This window comes from Vipera ursinii (genome assembly GCF_947247035.1).
Source record: "Vipera ursinii genome assembly, contig: SUPER_Z_unloc_2, whole genome shotgun sequence".
NCBI classification, from domain to species: domain Eukaryota; kingdom Metazoa; phylum Chordata; class Lepidosauria; order Squamata; family Viperidae; genus Vipera; species Vipera ursinii.
This window is the reverse complement of record NW_028148448.1, coordinates 46,442-68,538: the sequence shown is the minus strand read 5'-3', so window position 1 is coordinate 68,538 and position 22,097 is coordinate 46,442. Positions and strand designations below refer to the sequence as shown.

General features: G+C 48.0%; 1 protein-coding gene across 1 annotated transcript; it reads left to right on the top strand.

The window, feature by feature from the left end:
* Nucleotides 1–2,264: 2,264 nt before the first annotated feature.
* On the top strand, nt 2,265–20,929 carry LOC310650496 (histone-lysine N-methyltransferase SETD2-like; the record flags this gene model as incomplete). Its single annotated transcript, XM_083380051.1, is given in 6 exon segments — nt 2,265–2,382; nt 5,666–5,729; nt 5,731–5,758; nt 5,761–5,809; nt 15,678–15,693; nt 16,481–20,929. Coding segments are annotated over 6 exon segments (4,644 nt in total). The 5' UTR covers nt 2,265–2,344.
* Between the last annotated feature and the right edge of the window lie 1,168 nt (nt 20,930–22,097).

Below are 22,097 nucleotides of genomic sequence, written 5' to 3'. Positions count from 1 at the left end.
CCCTCCTTCTTCATTATCCATGCATGCATCCATCCTGCTTCCTTACCCCTCCACCCCTCCACCCTACTTTTTTGCTCCATCCATCTTTCTTCTTTATCCATCCAGCCAGCCATCCCTTGGTTCATTCTTCCTTATCATTCCATCCATTTATCCATCCTTATCCATCCATCCATCCATCCACCCTTCATCATCCATCCAACCCTCCCTCTGTCCTTTTTCCTTAGCCATCCCTCCCTCCGCCCATTCTTCCTTATCTATCCATCCATCCATCCCTCTTTTTATGTAGTGGGTTGCTTCTCATAGCACTGCTTTATTGCAACAGGCAGGTAATGGCCAGTACTTGTACACTTAAGCCCTCAGGTGTTCACCTGATTACCTGACTGGAATCTTCCGCCCAAATAGGAATGTTCCCGCCCGAAACCTTTGGGACTAACTGTCAGGGCCCCCTGAGGGCTGGCCTGGGCTTGGCAGGAAATGCCCGCTTAGCTTCTCCACAATAGGCGGCGGGGGGGGGGGGTGGTGTCCAGTGGCTTAGCATCTTTACAATACAGTCCATATCCATCCATCTGTCCATCCTTCATCCATCCCTCCATCCTCATCCCTCCATTCAACCATCATCCATCTCTCAATCCTTCCATCCATTCCTCCCTCCATCCTTCTTCCTTATCCATCTATCCATCCTTTAAGGGAGCTGACCCTACATGGCTTAGTTACATATTTCCATAAACCCCAAATAGTGTCCACTGAGAGTTTATATTAAATGTGAAATCCGTTTGAATTTTTTAAAAAATTGTCAGGATTGCACGGCTTGCATATTGATTTGTTTATTTGTATCCTTTTATTTTATAAATCACGGTTATTTACAGTGTTACCCTGTGATAAGATGGGTGGGTAGCGAATAAATTTGATAAACAAACAAACATGCCTGATCCTCCTTCCTCAATTTTCCCCTCCAACGATCGCCCTGCAAGCTGAGATCAATTATTCATTATACAGACGTTTATAAATCTACAGTTAAAAATTGTACACCTAGTTCTGGGGGGAAGCTTTGTGCAAAAAGCAGCGGAGGAATAAATAGCATTACTAGAACTCAGCCAGAAATCGCTTATGATCACTACAACTGTAAAACACAGAATTAAAAACGAATTAATGTGTGTTATTTTTATACCGCAGGTGCCCAGAAGGGGGGGAGAAGGGGAGGGAGTGACGTCACCGCCCATGACGTCACCGGGACTGACATTGTATGAGGCCGGTAGGCAGTTGGAGAGTCACGAGGTCAGCCTCAATTTCCCATCTGTAAAATTGCTTTGGGGGGCCGGGAGGGGGGCAAGAGACAGAGACTGAACCCCACCCACCCAGGCTTGTTGGAAACCAGTTTAGTTAAACTGGGATTCGGGGGTCCCTTCGCAGGAGCCCCCTCGGCGCAGTGCAGTCAATGATCCGAGCGTGGGCGGGGATTCCATCTCCCATGGGGCACACCGGCTGGGGACCACGGGCTAAACGGCGCAAAACGAGAAGAGCCCCCCACCCCCACCTCCACAGCACGGTGCAATCTAGCATTGCGGGTCGGGCAGGGAGAAACTCTCAGTCGGGGACTCCAACTCCCATGGGGAGCGTTGGCTGAGGATCATGGGCTGAAGAGTGCAAGCCCCGCAGCTGGAAGAGCCCCTGCGGTGCGGTGCAGGCTGCGATCCCGGGTAGAGCGGAGAGAATCTCTCGGTCTGGGATTTCAGCTCCCATGGGACGCGCCGGGGACCATGGGCTAAGTGACGCAAGCCCCGCGGTCAAACTTGCCTCCGCGGCACGGGGAGAAACTCTCAGTCGGGGACTCCAACTCCCATGGGGCGCGCCGGCCGGGGACCCCGGGCTAGGCGGTGCAAGCCCCTCGGCCACCCGAGCCTCCACGGGCACACAGCAGGCTACCCTCCCGCTAAAACTCTTGGGAACTCCAGGTCCCATGGGGCACGTCCGCTGGGAACCATGGCTTGAACGTTCCCAGCCCCGGGGCCCAGAAGAGCCTCCCCCGCCCCCCATGACACGACCCCCAGGGCAGCAGGGCCGGGAGAGAAACCCCCTGGCTGGGGACGATGGGAGGGGGCACCCTCCCTGCCCACGAGGCGGGGGAGGGGCGTGGCCGGGGAGGGGCGTGGCCGAGCGGCGGGAGGAGGGTAAGGAGGCCGCTCGGCTCCGCTCGGCTCCGCTCGGCTGGGCTCGGCGGCGGCGGCGGCGTCAGAAGAGGATGTGAGCGGGAGGCGGCGGCGCAGAGGGAGCGGAGCATCCCGGCCGTGCGCCCGGCGGGCGGATCGGGGCTTCGTGCCGGGCAGGAGGAGCCTCCGCCGCCGCCATGGGGGACTTCTACGACCCCGAGCACCCCACCCCTGAGTAAGTGGGCCTCGCGGGGGGAGGGGAGGGGGCCGACGTCTCCCCGGGAGGCCTCGCGCCTTACGCTCCCCCCCCGCCCGCCCGCCGGAGCAACGGTCGCCCTGGCCCCGCCCCTCGGAGACCCCCCGCGGCCTTTCGGAGGGGGGAGGGGGGAGCGGAGCGGCGGGCCCGAGTAGGCCGCGCATCCCCGGCCTCGCGTGAGAGCGGCGGCCGGCCCCGGCGAGCCCAGGCCGGGGGGGTGGGAAACAAAGCGGGCGGGAAGGCCGATTTCCGGGCTGCGGGGAGGGGGGGCTGGTCTAGGAAAGGGAGGGGGTGTTTTTCTCCATGGGGGGGGAGGCTGTCCCCCCTTCCTCCTCTCCCCACCCTGGGGGGGCAGCAGTTTCCCCACGAAAAGCTTTAGGTGGGGGGCTTCTGACCCCCCCAATTTCCCTTCTACCATGTGGACGAGCCCCTCCAGCTTCCCTTTCGGGGTGGGGGGGGTTTTCCTTCTCCCGACGAGCTTTATTTGTCTGTTTTTCCTTTTTCTAGGCTTTATTTCCCCCTCCCCTTTGCAGCACCTGAAGCAGCCGAGCCTGGCTTTTTTTTTTTTGAGGGGGGGGCCGTGCAGTGTGGACAAGGGGAGACCCTTGCCCTGCTCCCCCTCCCCCCTCCGGCTTAAATCCTTGGATTTGGGGATGTGTTTGGTCTGGCTTTTTGTGTGTGTGTGTGTGTGTGTTTCCTTTCCTTGAGAGAGAGAGCACGGTTGCTGCTTTATATTAGGCCGTCTTTCAGAATAACCTCCTGTAATTTCTGCATTTTGAGCTGTATTGCTGCCTCTTTTGGGCCTCGTCTTCAGGCAAGAGGTTTCTATAACAGCCAAAAAAGTTACCCTGGGGAAGACTTAAGGCCTCCTGCCCTGGCCAGGAGGCCAGACTGGAGAAGGAGAGAGAAGCCAGTGTCTCCTGCCTTGAACAAAGGGTGGTTGGACTAGAAGACCTGCAAGGTTTCTTAGCCGCAGAAGGAAGAAAAAGTCTCCTGCTTTGCACCACAAGGGCTGGATTAGATGCTAGAAGATCTTCAAGGTTTCTTAAATGGAGGAGAAAGAAAGGACTAAGTTCGCTGCTCAAGCAGGAGGTTGGACTAGAGAACCACCAAGGTCTTCTTTAGCTGAAGGAAAAATAAGGCTTCCTGCCTTAGAAGACCTCCAGGGTCCCTTCCCGCTCTGTGATTCTAATTCAGACCTGGCCATTTTATGCCCATGTCCAGTCCGTGTGGATTGCATTCATTTTCTAGGCAACTGCTTTCCCTTTTTCAATTTACGTGTGTGTGTGTGTGTGTGTGTGTGTGTGTGTGTGTGTGTTCGTGTTCCTATGCACCTTCACAGCCCTAATGCTTCTGCCCTCCAAAACAACCCCAGTTTCTTACGTAGCCCCCCCCCCCAGGTCAAGTAACCCATTCCTATTCTAAGTTCTGCATGATGGCTGAAAGTAACTGAGATAATAAGTTGAGCCTTGATCTGGATCCAAAGGGCACCATGTGAGTCGGAGCATGGCTAGCACATGCGGGGGAATCTTTTAAAGCATCTGCCTCCTTTCTGAGTAAACTATGGTTGTGGAAGAAAGATATTTGGTTGGAAATGTTCCCCCACAAGTGTATCTGTGCCAGCTGTAATTCACGTTTTCTTTTTAAATCCAGGTCTCTGGGGAATAAGTTTGAGGAAGCAAACCCCAAACGTGGAAGATTGGGAATTGGGGAACTGTGTCTGTAACAACAGGCTCAGCAGCTATTAAAAAAAAAAATCCTTAGGAAGCAAACGTGAAAAGGACAAAGGGCTGCTATTGTTTGATAAGAATTTGAATCCAGCTCTAGAGAGAGTACCTGCTTAGAGGCACTTGGCTTTTTCTATAAGCCTATTATGAATTTTTCTCTAAAATGTTTTGTATATGTAGAGTCTCCCCTACCTTTTTCCTTGTGTTTAAAACAAAAAAAAATATCCATAGGTCTTTAGTCCGAGAGGACAAGCAAATAAGAAGGGAAAATACAGGGAGTCCTTGACTTATGACCACAATTGAGCCCAAAATTTCTGTTGCTAACTGAAACATTTGTTAAATGAGTTTTGTCCCATTTTACGACCTTGTCACAGTTGCTAAGTGAATCACTGCAGTTAAGTTAGTAACACAGTTGTAAATTGTAAATAACACGGCTTCCCCACTGACTGCTTCTCAGAAGGTCGCAAAAGGGGATCATGTGACCCCCGCCCAACACACTGCATCTGTCATAAATATGAGTCGGTTGCCAAGCATCTGAATTGTCATCACGTGACCATAAGGATGCTACAATAATTGTAAATGTGAAAAAATAGTCGTAAGTCACTGTGACATAACTTTGATCACTAAATGAACTGTTGTAAGTTGAGGACTACCTGTATTCTTGGTAGGTTGTTTCCAATATATAATTTTTTATCACACAAAGGGATACTTTGTATTGTCTCAAGGCATAGTTGAATTAATTGCATTCAGAAATTTGACTTACACATGCCTGTATAATGGAGAGAGATAGAGAGTGAGTGAGTGAGTTGTGGATTTGGGGGACTTCCATTAGTATTATTTATGAAATTTATATGCCACCTTCTCACCAATAAGGCAGTTCTGGGCCGCTTACAAACAATAAGATAAATCTACTGAGGACAAAAGCACCCACGTTCTCTGAGGTTTAGGAAAATGCACTATTGATAGTGCTTTGGGCCCAGCTCATTAATCCTTATCAAGGGAAGAAGCAATCTAGAAAAGGAGGAGAAATTTCCTGACAGAGCAATCAGTAGAACTGCTTGCTTCCAGAAGTTGCGGTTGAGCCATCACTGGAGGTTTCCCAGAAGAAATTCGACAGCCATTTGTCCGAAATGGCATAGCGTCTCCTGCTCGAGTACGGGGTTGGACTAGGAAGACCCCCCCCCCCAGGGTCCCTTCCAGTTCTGCTGTTCTGTTATTCTCTAATCTCGGATCAGTTAATCAGTGGAATGGCTTGTCCTCCAGAAGTTGTGGGTGCTCCATCCCCGGAGGTTTTCAAGAAGAGGCTGGACAGCCCCTTGTCTTGAATTTGTCTAGCAGGAGGTTTTGACTAGAAGACCTCCAAGGTCCCTCCCAGCTCTCGCTGTTCTGTTAATCCAGCCCTGAGCAGAACTGGGCTGCCATTTCTGTTTCCTGGCAAGAACGGATTTCGGCAGCCGAGCCCTTCCTTTCTCCCCTTTCTCGTCTGAGCAGATAACCCTCAACTGTTTCTCTTGAATCCTGTTTTATTTTTATAGCACGGCTTTCACACTGAAGGATCCCAGTGGACACCATAAAGCTAATACACCTAGCAGCGCTGAAATTGCAGTCACCTCTGAGGTGGAAAGGGACCACAGGTGTATCTTTTCAAAGAATGTGGATGGGTCTGAAGAGGTAGAAAGGTAAAAACTTGGACCAAGGCAATAGGGTAAACCTTTGTTTTTGCAAATTACACTGGTGTCTTCTCTCCTTATTTTGTGGATGCTTAAGCAACATTGTGCAATTCCAGAAATTAATCGCACAAACAAAAAAAATGAAATTCAGCTTCTGTTTTGCTAATGTAAATTCAATATTTCCTCCCCCCGCCCCCCCCCCCTGTGGATGTCGAAGCAAGGAACGTTCACACAATTCTTTGGGGTAGAATTATTGGCAGGAAGTCCCTCCCCTCCCCCCTTCCTTTTGTTCTTCTCTTGTCTCTCCTTTTCTTTTCCTCTTCTCTATTCCTTCTTCTCTCCTTTCCTTTTTCCCTCCCTCCCTCCTTCCTTCCTTCCTCTGTCGTCGTCTTTTCTCTTCCTTCCTGTATTTTAAAGTGTTAGGCTTTTGATTAGATTGGCAGGAAACAAATTTCTGCCTTTTAGTGTATTCCTCCTCCTCATCCTTTGTAAGGGTGGGTGCTTAAATAAATTTCAGAATCGCAAAGATAGGGGCTCCAAAATGCCTTGCCTTCAGGGGCGGCCTCTGCTCCATGTTTTCAGGGATCATCCGTTTTATGAGCTATAAGGTATCCACCATTCTGTTAAGAGCAGATAATTTTTTTTTGGCTTAGGTGAAACAAGTAGATGTGGTTTGCTGTACTTCTTTTAAGTTGCTCTCTGCATCTTGAGCAATATTTGTTCCCTCCTGGCCTTGCTCTCCGAGTGCCATAAATTTTTTAAGAGGTGCGTGCCTGCAGTGGGTTGCAAAGGAGAGCTGAGTGTCAGAATAAGACAGGAAAAGGGCAGAGAACAACTTGGAAATAAACCCATTTATGTCTCAGAGATGCTTTTTGCTTGCTGGAGAAGATGGCCGCCACCACAGAGGGGCCTTAAAATAGGGGGAACTGTTAGCGTATGGCTGATCATTACAGGAAGTTACAATTAACAGGCAAAATTTGGGTAGTCTTTAACTCATGACCACAGTTGAGCCCAAAATTTCTGTTGCTAAGCGAGGCAGTTGGCAGGTGACTTTTGCCCCATTTTACGATTTTTCTTGCCACAGTTGTTAAGCGAATTGCTGCAGTTGGTTAAGTTAGTCACCTGGTTGTAAAGCGAATCTGGCTTCCCCCATTGACCTTGCTCGTCAGAAGGTCGCAGAAGGGGATCACGTGACCCCGGGAGAAACGGCAACCGTTGTAAATATGAGTCAGTTGTCTGAATTTTCATCACGTGTGGAAAATGGTCATAAATCACATTTTTCAATGCCGCTCTAACTTCTAACTGTTGCTAAATGAATGGTATTATGTTTAGTCCTTGACTTACAACCATTCCTTCAGTGACTGAAGTTAGAGTGTTACTGAAAAAAGTGACTTAAGACTGGTCCTCACACTTACGACTATTTCAGCGTCCCCTTGGTCATGTGATCAGAATTTGGGCTCATTTGAATCCTGTTTGAGACCTCCCCAGCTGGCTTCCGTTAATTTAATTTAAATTTAAATTAAAGTTAACTTAATTTTGTTGTGAGTTACATAGTGACAGTAAAAATATTCTATTCGATTCCATCAAGCACAGTCAATGGGGGAAGCCAGATTTCTTTAATGACTGCACGATTCACTTAACGACTGCAGTGATTTGCTCAACCAACCTGGTAAAATCGGGGGCAAACTCACTTAACTTAGCAGCTGCCTTGTTTAACGCAGCAACGGAAGTCCTGGCCTGGATTATGGTCGTAAGTTGAGGACTCCCTGCAGTCGCAGATTGATTTCTGTGGGTTTTCTTGGCATGGGGAAAGAGTTTCAGTGCTTATTTCCTCCCGTTTGCTGAGTGGGGGGGTAGACAACACCCCAAAAAACGCCACAGCTTGGAATTTTAAGCATGAAGGGCTCCCCTGCAAATTCAGAAACGGTCATTGGTCTTAAATCTTTTTCAGCTGAAACCTGACTATATCTCTCTATATCTATATCTATATCTATATCTAATCTATATATCTATATCTATCTATCTATCTACATGTGTGTATGTGTGTATGTGTATATGTGTGTGTGTGTGTGTGTGTGTGTGTATATGTGTCTATATATGTGTATGTGTATATATGTGTGTGTGTGTATATGTGTCTATATATGTGTGTGTATATATATATATATATATATATATATATATATATATATATATATATATATATATATATATATATATATATATATATATATATATATATATATTTTCCCTTCCCTGGCATAATTGCTGAGAAAAGCAGTTTTGAACGGTGGCTGGCAGAGGAAACCAAAGTGCTCAGCTCTGAGGTCAGCTGCCTTTTAAGGGGCTCATTTTACCAAGGCAGGCAGGAGATGGCCTCAGACCTGCCCCAAACGTTTAGGAAAAGGAAGAGCCTCAACCTCTCTCACTCAAGAAGCCGAGCGCTTGCAGAGAAAGTAAAGCTAGGTCTGAATATCCTCCCCTCCCCTCCTCGTTGGGATGTTTGGCGCCTCTCCCCGCTGTTTCCCATTCGGTTACCGAGCCAGGTGTCCTTGGTGGAGGCTGGTTTTATTTTCTCAGCATGTCTCCCCTCTTGCTCTTTGGTCTTCTGGCTCCTAGGCCCACACAGTCCTGCCGCAGATTCCTTCCCGCCCTCCCTTACGATCGGTGGCAGGATGCCAGTGCAGCAGAGAGGTGAAGATGGCAGACCTGACCATGTGCCTCTGTGTGTAACACACATACAGGCACACATCATATATCCCAGTCTGAGATGAATATCAGGTCTTGCCTTGGGCAGGAAAGCCGGCTGGGTGACTTTGGGCCAATCACCTGGTGCCAGTCAGTTCTAGTCCCGCCTTATTAGGCACAAAAGCCAGCTGGGTGACTTTGGGCCAATCACCAGGAGACGGGGAGTTCTAGTCCCGCCTGAGGCATGAGAACTGGCTGGGTGACTTGGGGCCAGTCCCTCCCTCTCGGCCCAACCTACCTCAAAGGACTGTTGTGGAGAGAGGAGGAGGAGGAGGAGGAGGAAGGTGTGTTGGATATGGTGGTGCCTTGAGTTATTTAAAAAACTAATAAGACCAGGCTACAAGTAGCTTAAAATAAATTTATTTTTGTTTTATTTATGAGCATGCTGTCTGCTATTTTAAATAATATAAATTATTTTTTTATAAAAATAAATTCCTTTTAGTGCTGAACAGCATTTCACTTCATCCTACTTTCTCCTTAAAATGGCTAGTTTTTATGTCCAGGCCAGGCTCACCAACCACTTATACCAGAAATGTGCCTGGTTAATATTTGACTCGTGGCATAAAATGAGCATGAAACCCAAGAGTTAGGCAATAAATCAGTGGTTCACTTCACCTAGTTCAATGCAAACCCAGGCTTGTGTTAATCTGGAATAAATGAAGGTGGGTGCCTCCTGCTTGCGCAGGGGGATGGAATAGAAGACCTCCATGGTCCCTTCCAACCCCGTCATTCTGTATTTCTGGAATTTACAGATAGAGGGTGCAAACTACCCATCTGTAGCACGGCAACCATCTTGTGAGATGGCTTTCTCATATAGGCTGTTGTGGATTTGTCTCCTGTGGTTTTCGTTCTCCCCCAGTTGTGGCCTAACAGAAGCTGGTAGCTTGGTGACCCCCTCTTATCTAGGGATGCTTGAGGCTGTGGCATTGCTTGGCGAGACACAGATAGTCCTTGACATACAACCATTCATTTAATGACCATTCAAAGTTACAAGGACATTGAAAAAAGTGACCCTAGGACCCGTTTTCACATTTATGGCCATTGTCACATGGTCATGGGATCAAACTTCAGGTTTGACGGTTGCCGTGCCCCTGGGTCACGTGATCCCATTTGCAAGCTTCTGACTAGCAAGGCCGTGGCGGACGCCAAACTCGCTTAACAAACCTCACGATTCACTTAACAGCTTCAGTGGTTTCCTTAACCGCCGCGACAAAAAAAAGACCATATGGTGATGCACGTCTCATTTAAGGACCGTCTTGCTTATCAATGGACATATTTGGATACTTCCATTCCTAAGTCGAGGACTGCCTGTATCACCATGCTTGTAGGGCGAGCTTACATCTAGCACTGGCTGGGTTACAGATAGGTCCTCAGCTTACGACCACACACGGAGCCCCAAAATTTTTGTTGCTAAGCGAGACAGTTAATTGAGTTTTGCCCCATTTTACGACCTTTCTTTCCTCCATTGTTAAGTCTATCCCTGCAGTTGTTAAACTAGTCACGGGGTTGGTAAGAGAATCTGGCTTCCCCATCGTTAAAAGCTCGCAAAAGGTGATCACGTGACCTTGAGACACTGAAACCCCGTCATAAATATGAACTGGTTGCCGAGCATTTAGATTTTGATCATGGGACTGTTGGGATGCTGCAGCGGTCATAACTCTGAAAACCGGTCATAAGTCAAGTTTATCCAGTGCCATTGTAACTTTGAAGGATCAGTAAATGAATTGTAAGTCGAGGACTGCCTGTAACGGGCAAGATGACTCTTCAGAGACTGATTAACATTGGGAGGACGGCAGAATCCAGTGTTGGAAGAGGCAGAAATACGATTTAAATTTTGTTTCCCTGGCTAGCTCCACCTTTGCAGCATCTTCTCGTGATTTCAGCCCTGGGTGTGTGAGTGGTGGACAAATTTGTGTTGCTTGTTTCACAGCCCTCCTGTGCCTCTCTCCCTTTCGCTTCCCCCCCTTGGGAGGGGGCATTAATTGGTAATCTTAGTTTTTAGCCAGAACCGTTTGCTCGTTGCAAAACACAGTTGGCAAAGTGGGTTAAACAGAGGCGAGTCGGTGGTGCAATTATGTGGTAGCGATTATAGTCATCAGGAAGAGCCTTGCGGCTCTTGAAAATAATAACTCTTTGACATCTGCACCTTTTTCATTTTTCGGCCTTCTCAACGACACTTTCAGGTGCTCCTCGACTTACAACTATTTAGGGACCACTTGAAGTTACAACGGCACTGGAAAAAATCGGCATGGCCCTTTTTGCACCCTTAACGACCGTTGCAGCGTCCGCATGGTCACGTGATCAGAATTCAGACCCTCGGCAACTGATTCATATTTATGATGAAGGGAGGCCAGATAGATCTGCTGAACAACCGTGTGACTCGCTGAACAACTACAGGGATCCGCTTAGCCGACGTGGCAAAAAGAAGTTGTAAAATGAGGTGCAGTTCACTGAACCACTGCCCCGCTTAGAAGCAGAAATGGTGGTCGTAAGTCCAGGGCGGCCTGTGATGTGTCTTGCTGTATGCTTGGCCTTGAACGTTAGTAGCAAGACCTCCTTTAAGGCAGGGGTAGGCCACCTGGGCTCTTTTGTGACTGGTGGACTTCAACTCCCAGAATTCCTCAGCCAGTATGGGGGAACTATGGCCCCATCATGACTCGTGGACTTCCAACTCCCAGAATTCCTGAGCCAGCATGAGGGAACGATGGCCCCCTCATGACTTGTGGACTTCAGCTCCCAGAATTCCTGAGCCATCAGGGAACTATGGCCCCCTTGTGACTCGTAGACTCCCAGAATTCCTGAGCCAGCATGAGGGAACTATGGCCCCCTCATGACTCGTGGACTTCAGCTCCCAGAATTCCTGAGCCAGCATGAGGGAACGATGGCCCCCTCATGACTCGTGGACTTCAGCTCCCAGAATTCCTGAGCCATCAGGGAACTATGGCCTCTTCGTGACTCGTGGACTTCAACTCCCAGAATTCCTGAGCCAGCATGAGGGAACTATGGCCCCCTCATTTTATTTTATTTATTTATTTTATTTAATTCCATTTATATCCCGCCCTTCTCCGAAGACTCAGGGCGGCTTACAAGCTTAGCAGTAGCCTTCATTCTATGTATATGCCTGCTTATTAGGGCTTTCATACACCCCCCAAGCGGCATCATTACAAAGTCAGCTTAATTGCCCCCAACAATCTGGGTCCTCATGACTCGTGGACTTCAACTCCCAGAATTCCTGAGCCAGCATGAGGGAACTATGGCCCCCTCATGACTCGTGGACTTCAACTCCCAGAATTCCTGAGCCAACGTGGCTCAGTCTGGAAACCCCTCCCTTTCCCCTCAGCATGGCTGGCTCAGGAATTCTGGGAGTTGAAGTCCAAGAGTCATAAAAGAGCCGAGGTACCCCACCCCTGCTTTAAGGGGAAAGGCTGGCCAACAACAACATACAGAATTTAGTCCAAGCAGTGGAGACTTAGCCTAATCTTAACACCTCGATTGGCTATTCAGCAACTTGGGGGGGGGGTGCAGTCAATCCTCGACTTATGACCACACTTGAGCCCAAAATTTCTGTTGCTAAGCGAGACAGTTGTTAGGTGAGCTCTGCCTCCTTTTTACGACCTTTCCTGCCAGGCATGTTAAGCAAACCCTCCGCAGTGGTTAAAAGTTAGGAACACGGTTGTGAAGTGAATCTGGCTTCCTCGGCTTTGCTTGGCAGAAGTTCGCTAAAGGGGGTCATGTGACCCCTCGGGACACCGCGACCCGTCGTAAATGTGAGTCGAGCGTCCAAATTTTGATTGCGTGGCCACCGAGATGGATGCTGCAGCAGTCGTAAGTGTGAAAAACAGTAAGTCCCTTTTTCAGCCCCGTAGTAAGTTCGAACAAGGACTAGTGTATCCTAGATGATTTGATTCTAGAAATTGGGGTTTTTTTCCATATAGTCTGCAAATCGGACTTTATTGAGCCTTGCAGATCGTAGAACTCTGCGCTTTCCTCTGTGTCGCTTGCATCCCACTGAGTTTAATTGCACTTCTGATCAGCTTACAAACCGTTCTGCCACTCCTGCTTACACGGTTGGTTTCCTGAAGCAAATAATGCTGTTTGCCGTCTCCACGGCAACCAGTTCAAACACACCTCAGCAGTGCAGCTGGCCATCTTCTTATGCTTCCTTTGAGATCTGCTTCCTTGATCCTGTCAGGGTCCTTCCTTGATCCTTTTCAACCCAGGTGACCTATTCAGATCGCTTGGAATCCCCCTTTCATAAACCACCTGCAGATCTGGCCGACCTCATTTTAGCTACCTTTCTCTAATCTGAACAATTCCCATGTTTTGCAGAATTGTCGCCAGCAAGTTTTCCGGAGAACACTTTGCCCACCCCCATTTGTGACCTGTGCATAAGGAAAAATCTGATAAATATACATTTAGTTCTCCAGTTGTGACCACAGTTGGTCCCAAAATTTCGGTTGTTAAGCAAGCCAGTTTTTAAGTGATTTTAATTTATGCTGGATTATCAGTTCTATGCAGAATAAGCAACTTTACAGTGATATCATCTGTCCTGTTAAAACTTGGCCGTATAAATAAATAGAATGTAATCTTATACAGTTAAGTTAAAGGACATCTATATTAACGATAGTACGTAGCACGTTTTGTGTAGCTTGTCAATTCCTCCAAAGCAGTGCGTCTCAAACTTGGCAACTTTTAGGTGGACCTCTACTCCCAGAATTCCCCAATCAGCCCTGTTGACTAGGGAATTCTGGGAGTTGAGGTCCACCCCTCTTAAAGTTGCCGAGTTTGAGACGCACTGCTTTAAGGAATGTTTATAACAAGATAGATGTATAGCAAACAGTTTGGAAAAGATTGTAATTGTATCAGGAAGAAATTTCACCAACAAAATTAATTTCAGGATGGTTTGGAATATTACAATTAGCAAATCAGCAGGTGTCCCCCCAAAAGTGTAAAGAAAAATGGTCCGGAGGACTTCTAGTGAGAAGGAATTACGGGAAAGAGAATATGAGCTGATGTTTTCAGTAGAGGTAATATTTTTCATTCCTCAACGGAGTTCGTTTTTTAAAAAACAAAACAAAAATGAAAGCACAGTTTTTCGATCATTCAGCTTTTGCTGAATTGCGGATGTCTCAAACTGATGGAAATGACTTTTGTATTGAGGACATTTCTGGGCTTCGCCATGATTTTATGACATAGAAAGAGATTATTTCAGTTGCTTCCATAAAGTGTAGACTTAAGGTATATCTCCAGAATCTGGAATTACATTTTCTCCTCCTAGTGGGGTCCCTGGTGCTTCCTGAGCTGGGTGGTTTCCTTGCAGACATTTCATGACCCAACTAGGGAACCTCATCAGGGCTTGGAGGAGGAGGAGGAAGAAGAAAAAGGAATATGGCGTCCCTGGGGCTCTCTGAGCTGGGTGGTTTCCTTACAGATGTTTCGTGACCCAACTAGGGAATGTCATCAGGGCTAGGAGGGGCATTTGCAGCAAACCTCTCTCCCTTTTAGCACTGATGATCTTATCTAGCCAGCTGCTTACAGTATGATAAAATACTCTAAAACCAGGTTACAGTTGCATACAGTTCATGCAAACTAAAAACTTGGTCTATAACCATCTGCAGAAAAAGTTGGAAATAAATAAGCATGCCATTTAACTTAGCAGGTTGTTAATTATCCTAAACGAGAACTCAAAAACCATCTTCCTTTTTTAAATAAACAACAACCTCTCCATCGGCAACCAACAGCAGCTGTGTAATGACAATGCTGGTTTAAAAAACTGGATTTAACGATGGTTGAAGTGTATTCTTTGAAACTTGGTAATTTTGAGGCTCAGCAGTTTTTTTGGGAAAAACTAGTGATCAAACCTAACTTGTGACAGAACTTAGCTGAGGTCAGTTTTGCTGCTTTTTTGGCCTTCCTGCTATATAAGCATCTCACGACTTACCACTGCAATTGTTGCTAACCGTTTCTGTTGCTAAGCAAAACAGTTGTTAAGTGAGTTATGCCCCATTTTACGATCTTTCTTCCATAGCAGTTATGTGAATCACTTCAGTTGTTAAGCGAGTAACATGGTTGTTAAGTAATTTCGACTTCCCCCATTGACTTTGCTTGTCAGAAGGTCGCAAAAGGGGATCACATGACCATGGGATGCTGCAACCGTCATAAATATGAGTCAGTTGAGAAATGTCTGAATTGTGGTGACGTGATTGGAGATGCTGCAACGGTCGTAAGTGTGAAAAATGATTGCAAGTTACTTTTTTCAGAGCCATTGTAACTTCAAATGGACACTAAAGTAATGGTTGTAAGTCGAGGACTACCTGTGTATACAACTACTTTGCTTAGTGACAGAAGTTCCCAATTATAGTTGTAAATCAAGGACTGCCAGCATGAGAACACTTTTATTTTCCCAAATGTTTCACTATTCATGTTTAGATATTACCGCTTTCTCTTAGTAAATCTAGAAGCTGAATTCTTGGGATTGCATTGGGATTCCGGAATGCGGAATCAGGAGAAAACTTTGCAAGACCTGAGCTGCAACTTGCTGTAACAAGGTTTACCCTATCAACGCATGTAAAAAGTTCCTGGAAAATGGCATTTCCAGACCCTCTTCCTCCTTGGAGGTGGCTAGCATCCATGATCCTCTGCCTTAATTCACATTTCTGATATCAGAAGGCCCTCAAAATACATTTGGTTTTTTTTTTTGTTCTTTTTATATTAGGTTTTTATTGTTTGTAAGCCACCTGGAGTCGCTGAGAGTGAGTGGGCAGCCATATAAATCCCCTAAATAAATAAATAAGTTTGGGAAAGAGAGGCGCTGCGCTGCTGGACTCTTGATATGACCACACACATGCTTGAAAATTGACAGTTTTGTTGGGAAAACCAAGGATTTACTGAGGAGAGATGCTAGAACACTTTTTTTTAATGAGTAACACATACCAGGACTGGAGAAATAGCTTGTACCACTAACGTTGACAATTTGTAAGTGAGCCACTGCCTGTCCTTGTTGCAAATTAGCATTCAGCATAAGTGAAAGTTGTTAAACTTGTAAAGCATGCGTCGTTTCTGTTTTAAGTTTTCATGCTTTTTTCTTTTTTTTTTCTCTCCCTCTTGCACGGTTTCATCTGGATGGCAACAGGGAAGAAGAAAACGAGGTACGTACTAACTCAACTCCACTTCTGTTTTGGGAGAGGTAGCGAAGACCTTGTAAGGGTTTTGTTCTGTTTTGGGTGTCTAGAAAGAAAGATTTGACGTGTGCCAGGAGTTGCCCTTTAGGAGAGGAGAAGTGGCATTGGAGGGGGGTGTGTGTGTGTGGAGAGAGAAACAAAAATGACTTTCAGCCCTCCCTCCCATGTTTCTCAAAAGGTGCTTCGTACAGGTAGCCCTTGACTTATGGCCACAACTGAGCCCAAAATTTCTTTTACTAAGTGAGACGTTTGTTAAGTGAATTTTGACCCATTTTACGACTTTTCTTGCCACAGTTGCTAAATGACTGGCTGCAGTTCTTATGTCAGTGGCACAGCTGTTGAGTGAATCTGGCTTCCCACTGACTTGTCAGGCGGTCACAAAGGGGGAATCAGGGGAAGACACCGCAACTGTCATAAGTACGAGTCAGTTGACTAGCGTCTGGGTTTTGGTCACGTGACCCTGGGGATGCTGCAACGGTCGTAAGTGTGAAAACCAGTCGTAAGTCATTTTTCCCCAGTGCCATAGTTGTCAATTTGAACTGTCACTAAACAAACTGCTGTACGTTGAGGACTACCTGTATTTGCCAAATTAATAGATAACATTAAAAGAAAATCACAGTTAGGAAAATCCATTATCAGTCAACTAACTTGACCTGCCGTCCATCTGTTTGGGCCAGACTCTTTTTTTTTTTTAAACCCATTCCTCTATTCTGAAACCAAATAGCTCTTGACCTGATCCCATCTTGCCTTGCAGGGCAAGAGCGAAAATGTCCAGAAGCCTGGCTTTGTCAAAGGCCCGGCGGTCTTCAAGGGAGTGGCGTCCAGCCGTTTCTTACCGAAAGGCACCCGGACAAAAGTGAACCTGGAGGAACAAGGCAGGCAGAAAGTCTCTTTCAGTTTCAGCCTGACCAAGAAGACGTTGCCAAACCGGTTCCTGGCCGCATTGGGGAACGAGAAGCCGAGCGAAGGCCCAAGCACGTCGCTCCCACCCCTCCCGAGTGACTTCGCTTCTAAGGCAAAAACAGAACTTGGCGATCCTTTGGGGGTCTCCGAGGAATTCTCCCCCCCAAAGCCAAAGGCGGAACTGGGCAAGATTCATTTCAAGAAACATTTGCTAAATGTTACCACAAAGCCTTTCCCGGCTTCTGCAGTGCCACCCGTCCCACTAGCTCCACCGCCGCTTGCTGCGGTAGAATTGGGGGAGATGCCGTCATCCCCGCCTCCCCCTCCTCCCCCTTTTCCCCCTCCCCCTCCCCCTCCTCCTCTGCAGGTAAAACCAGCTGCTCCCACACCAGTGCTGATTCCGGTAGGTGCACCCCAAGCTGCAGCACCAGCCCCCCTCCCTCCTCTGCTGACGTCCCTTGTGGAGACCGTCATCCGAACGACAAAAGAAGCACCGCCCAATCCAGCGCAGGAGGCTCTGGAACTGCAGAGCCCCTTGGCGGGGGATTCTGAAGCACAACTGGCTCCTGGTGTTTCTGAGGATGTCGAACCAGCCTCCGCGAAAGGACATTCCCACGTTGGGAAGAGTGAGGAAGAAGTGGCAGATGTTTCCAAGGGCGCTCCAAGTTCAAAGAAGGCAAGGAGGAAGTTCTCGTTGACAGAGGGGACGTTGCCAGGTTCTGAATCCGATGAAGATTCGGTGAGGACCTCTTCAAGTCAGCGGTCCCACGAAATCAAAGCAGCAGCCAGCTCGGAGAAAGAAAAGGACTCGCGGAAAAGCTCGGCGGCTTCAAAAACGGAAGAGCCATCAAAGGTCTCCCTGCGGTCTAGATCGGAAAGGGATGAAAAATATTCCAGCTATTCCCGATCGGAAAGAGAATCGAGGTACTCCTCCCGCTCCAGATCAGACAGGGAGAGGAGGCGAAGCCGCTCCCGCTCTCGCTCTAGATCCGAAAGGGGCTCTAGAACCAGCTCATCCTATTCTAGACCTGAGCGGTCCCATTACTACGATTCTGACCGGAGATACCACAGAAGCTCGCCTTATAGAGAGAAGACACGGTATTCCCGTTCTTACCTGGACAGCCGGGTGAGGGAGAGTTCCGATTCGGAAGAAGAGTACCGGAGGATGCATTCTAGATCGTCTACAGATTCACGGCATACATCTTCTCATTCCTCATCCTACAGAGATTCCAGGACCTCGTCCTCTTACTCAAAGTCGGAGAGGGAAAGCAGCAAGACAGATTCTTCTTATCCTGATGGGGAGAGAAGAGGAAAACAGGCCAGGTCAGAAAGGGAAACACGAAGGATTTCTGAAAGCGACCTATCGAAAAGGTGCTCACCTGTCAGCGAGCTGCGACATCGGCGGGACGCCTCCCATTCTAAAGCGGAAGGCAGTGGGAATACATCCCGATCCAGGCCCAGCTCTTCCAAGTCATCTGCGCCCAAGTCAGATAAATTTAAGAGTTCTTTCTGTTGTACAGAATCTGAGGACATCAAAGATCAGTCTAATTGTGTAGACTCAGAGACTTCTGGCGTACCGGGCTGTGAAACGAAAACCGCTCATTCGCAGGAGCCAGAAGCAGAGCGGTCTGTTTCTCCAGTAAGTCCGCTCAGTGACTCACTGACACTCAGAAAGCCAGAGGAATCAAAAGCAGGCCCCCCTCTTTCTAAGATGTATGAGCTTGCAGGAATGGATAGCCATGTCAGTATTAAGGACCCGGGATATGTAGGTGACGTGAGAGGTGATAGTTTAAGAACGTCTTCTCCAGTGGAACTGGACACAAGTGGGTGCCTGGAAACGAGAACCCCCAAGAGGTTGTCCCCTCCTTTTGAAGCAGAAGAGAGCGACCTGTCTTCTGATGATAACTTAGATAGATCTGAGCTACCCCGTCAAGCCAAAAGTCCTAGATTCTCCTCAGATGGTCTCCAAAATCTATCTCTACCCAAAGGACACAATCCAGACGAGTCTCTTATTTTTTCCGGTGAACCCAGCCTTCAGCTGCTGGAAGGAAAAAATGAGGTTTCAAATCCTGCTTCATCTGAATATGTATCTTCTTTTACCAAGCATGTCAGTCACTCTAAAACCTTGTCTAAGGAAGGGAGTGATCCAAGAGATTCCTCTTGTAAAACCAAAGATCCCGCCCCTTGCTACTTGCCAGAGGATGCCTCTGTTTCTTTGTGTTATTCAGAAATTGAAATTGAAGCGGAGCCTTCAGAGACAGGAGCTACTCAAGAACCTCCTACGGGCGTTCACGCAGAGATCCCCGCTCAATCCTTCACGTCAACTGACATTGAGGATCGAAATCCATCCGAGTTGGCTCAGGAAAATGAAAAATACACAGGTTTCAGTTCAGTGGAGCCTACACCAGTCAGAGATTTCAGAGCAGAAGAATATTCTGTGGAAGTAGACAATCGGCCTGTTGCAGAGCAACAACCAGCTTCTGAAAATATCCTCCATCTCGAGACGGCCATCCAACAGAAGGCTAAAGAAGTCTTAACGTGTCCTGAAGTTGCCCTTGAATTAGATGTCCTGCCTGCAGATTCCATTGTCCAAAAAGTGAAATCCCCTTTGAAGAATGAGCATTGCTATTATTTGGAGATGCCAATGAAGGAGCCAGAGAAGGAAGAACTTGAGGAGAAAGATGCAGTTGTCTTTGATGAAGGGATGACGTCCGATGTGGACGAACCAGCTCCTGGAGTTTTGGTGATGAAAGACAAAGAGGACTCTCTGCTAGAATCCGCCTTTTCAGATATGTTGTCCCCTTCTTGTCATATCGTTGTCACCGTAGAAGAAACCGAAACCATAGAAGAAGAGCCCAGATACGGTAGCGGCAGCAATACTCCAGAAATCTCCTCTGTCCACAACGAAGATTATTCCGATACGGCCGAAAGTGCCAGCGAGCATCCGAGCGACGAGAGCGAGACCGAGGGCTCCGATTCGGATGATAGCAGCGTTCCCAGGAACCGCCTTCAGTCCGTGGTGGTCATTCCAAAGAATTCCACCCTAACCCTGGAAGAGAGCAGCTCTTGCTCTTCACGAAACAGCCAAAGTAATCGACGTTACTTGGATCACTGGGAAGACAGCCGGCCCGAGTCCACCAAGCCGTTCTCCGAAGACACGCCAGATAGTTTGGAAATGAGTAACAACCTGCCAAACGAAACCAGAGCTTTGCCTCCTAGAGAGACAGAGAGAAGCTTAGCGACGTCGATGGAGCTCAAGAGAACCGAGGGGTCGGGGGGTCCTCAGCCACAGGCCTCCCAGGCTCAGAGTGACGACGTTGACAGCACCAGCCACTCTGAGCCGGCCACCGAGGCTTTCCACAAGCCAGACGAGAGAATCGTCTACAGCGAGACAACCTCGGCCACTCGGTTGGCCGGCGTGTCACAAGGAGAAGATCTACACTACCTTTCCAGTTTCGAAATGGCCAACACGCTGTCCAGACCGCAGACCGGCGTTTCCAAATCGGACCGTCGGCAGGGAAGGTCTGCTTTCGCGGGTCTTTCCCATCCTGCCGATTTCTCGCGGGAGGATGGCTTTCATTCGACAGAGGACTTGGGGAGTCTGGGGTGGGATTTCTCCCAACCAGAGAAGCCCAGCAGCACGTACCAACAGCCTGATAGTAGCTATGGAGTTTTCCCAGGTTACGTTTATCCCGTACCGCCAGGCCCGTACGTGGGGTCCCACAGTTACTGGCCCGACAGTGGCTACTGGGATCCAAGGCTGACCAACCGGCCTTCTGCCATTAGTTACGAGCGTATGCAAGGACAGGTCCCTGATTCGCTCACCGAGGACCACGAGGAGTATGAAGAAGTGGACCGATGGGTGGACGAAAGCCAGCTCTACTTCCCAGACCAGTCGGTGAAGTTCCAGTCACGGGACCCCAGGGAAAAGGGGTCGGTACAGGCCCACGAGATCAGCAGCAACTCGGCCAAAGACTTCCCGACGACTTCCCGAGAGAGAAAAGAACAAGGGGCAAAGGTGATGGAAAGAAATGAGATGAAAGAACGGGGGCCGCTGAAGAAAAGGTTAACCGACTTGGGGAGCGATTCGGAGAGCGATGGGGGCTCCCAGGAAAGGAAGAAAATCAAAACAGAGAGTGAGCCGTTGGCCATCCTGCCTCCCGGTTCCCCGACAGATCATCCGTTGTGTTTCATGGAGGACTTCCGGGACCCTCAGCGTTGGAAGGAATGTGCCAAGGAAGGGAAAATGCCCTGCTACTTCGACCTCATTGAAGAAAATGTGTATTTGACAGAAAGGTAATGTTATTTATTTGCGTCCCATCTTTATTCTTCAAGTAACTGAAGATGGCTAACTTATCTGCAACAACTTTCTTGTTGTATTTTAACAACCCCCTTGTGAAGTGGGTTGAGAAACAGTACTTAATCCCAAATTACCCAGTCACCTTTTGTGCCTAAGGTGAAACTAGAACTCCTCATCACCTGGTGATTGGCCCAAAGTCACCCACCTAGCTTTCATGGCTGAGGCAGCACTAGAACTCACTGTCTCGTGGTGATTGGCCCAACGTCACCCAGCTGGTTTTCATGCCTAAGCCAGGACTAGAACTCACCATTTCCTGGTGATTGGCCCAGAGTCACCCAGCTGTTTTTGTGCCTGAATGCAGAACTAGAACTCTCAGTGATTGGCCCAATGTCCCATCCAGCTTTCATGCCTAAGGCAGGACTAGAACTCACCATTTCCTGGTGATTGGCCCAGAGTCGCCCAGCTGTTTTTTGTGCCTTAATGCAGCACTAGAACACTGTCTCACAGTGATTGGCCCAATGTCCCATCCAGCTTTCATGCCTAAGGAAGGACTAGAACTCACTGTCTCCTGGTGATTGGCTCAAAGTCACTCAGCCTGCTTTCGCAGCTTAGGTGAGTCTAGAACTCACCACATCCTGGATAATTGTCCCAACACCACTCAGCTGGTTTTCATGCCTAAGGTGGGACTAGAACTCACCGTCTCCTGATTTATTGCTAAAAATCTCCACAGGAATCTTCTCAGTTACTCTGGTAGCACTTGCTAAGAGTTAGATAAGGGTCAACAGAATTCAAGGAGAGTTGAACTTAGCTCACTTGTGGCTTCGTAAAGTTTCCAGGCTGATGTCCCTTTTCACTTTGCCCCCCCCCCCCCAATTCTGCCACACACTTGCAAGGGGCATGAAATCCCAACAGTCAGGGACCTGGGCAGAAAATGCTTGTCTCCGGGATCCCGCCAGCGAGAATTCCTTGGCTGACTGGATCCTGAGCATACTCCTTCTGAGAGGGGGAAAGGCAGGATTCTGCTATCCCATAGAATCTAAAATGTTGCAGCTGAGATTAAGAAACAGGGTTACAATTCTTTCCTGCACTTTTGACTTGCTCAGGAATCTAGTGAGAAGAGCTGGAAGGGTACACCGTTCATGTCCATTGAGGAGAAAATGCTTTGGAT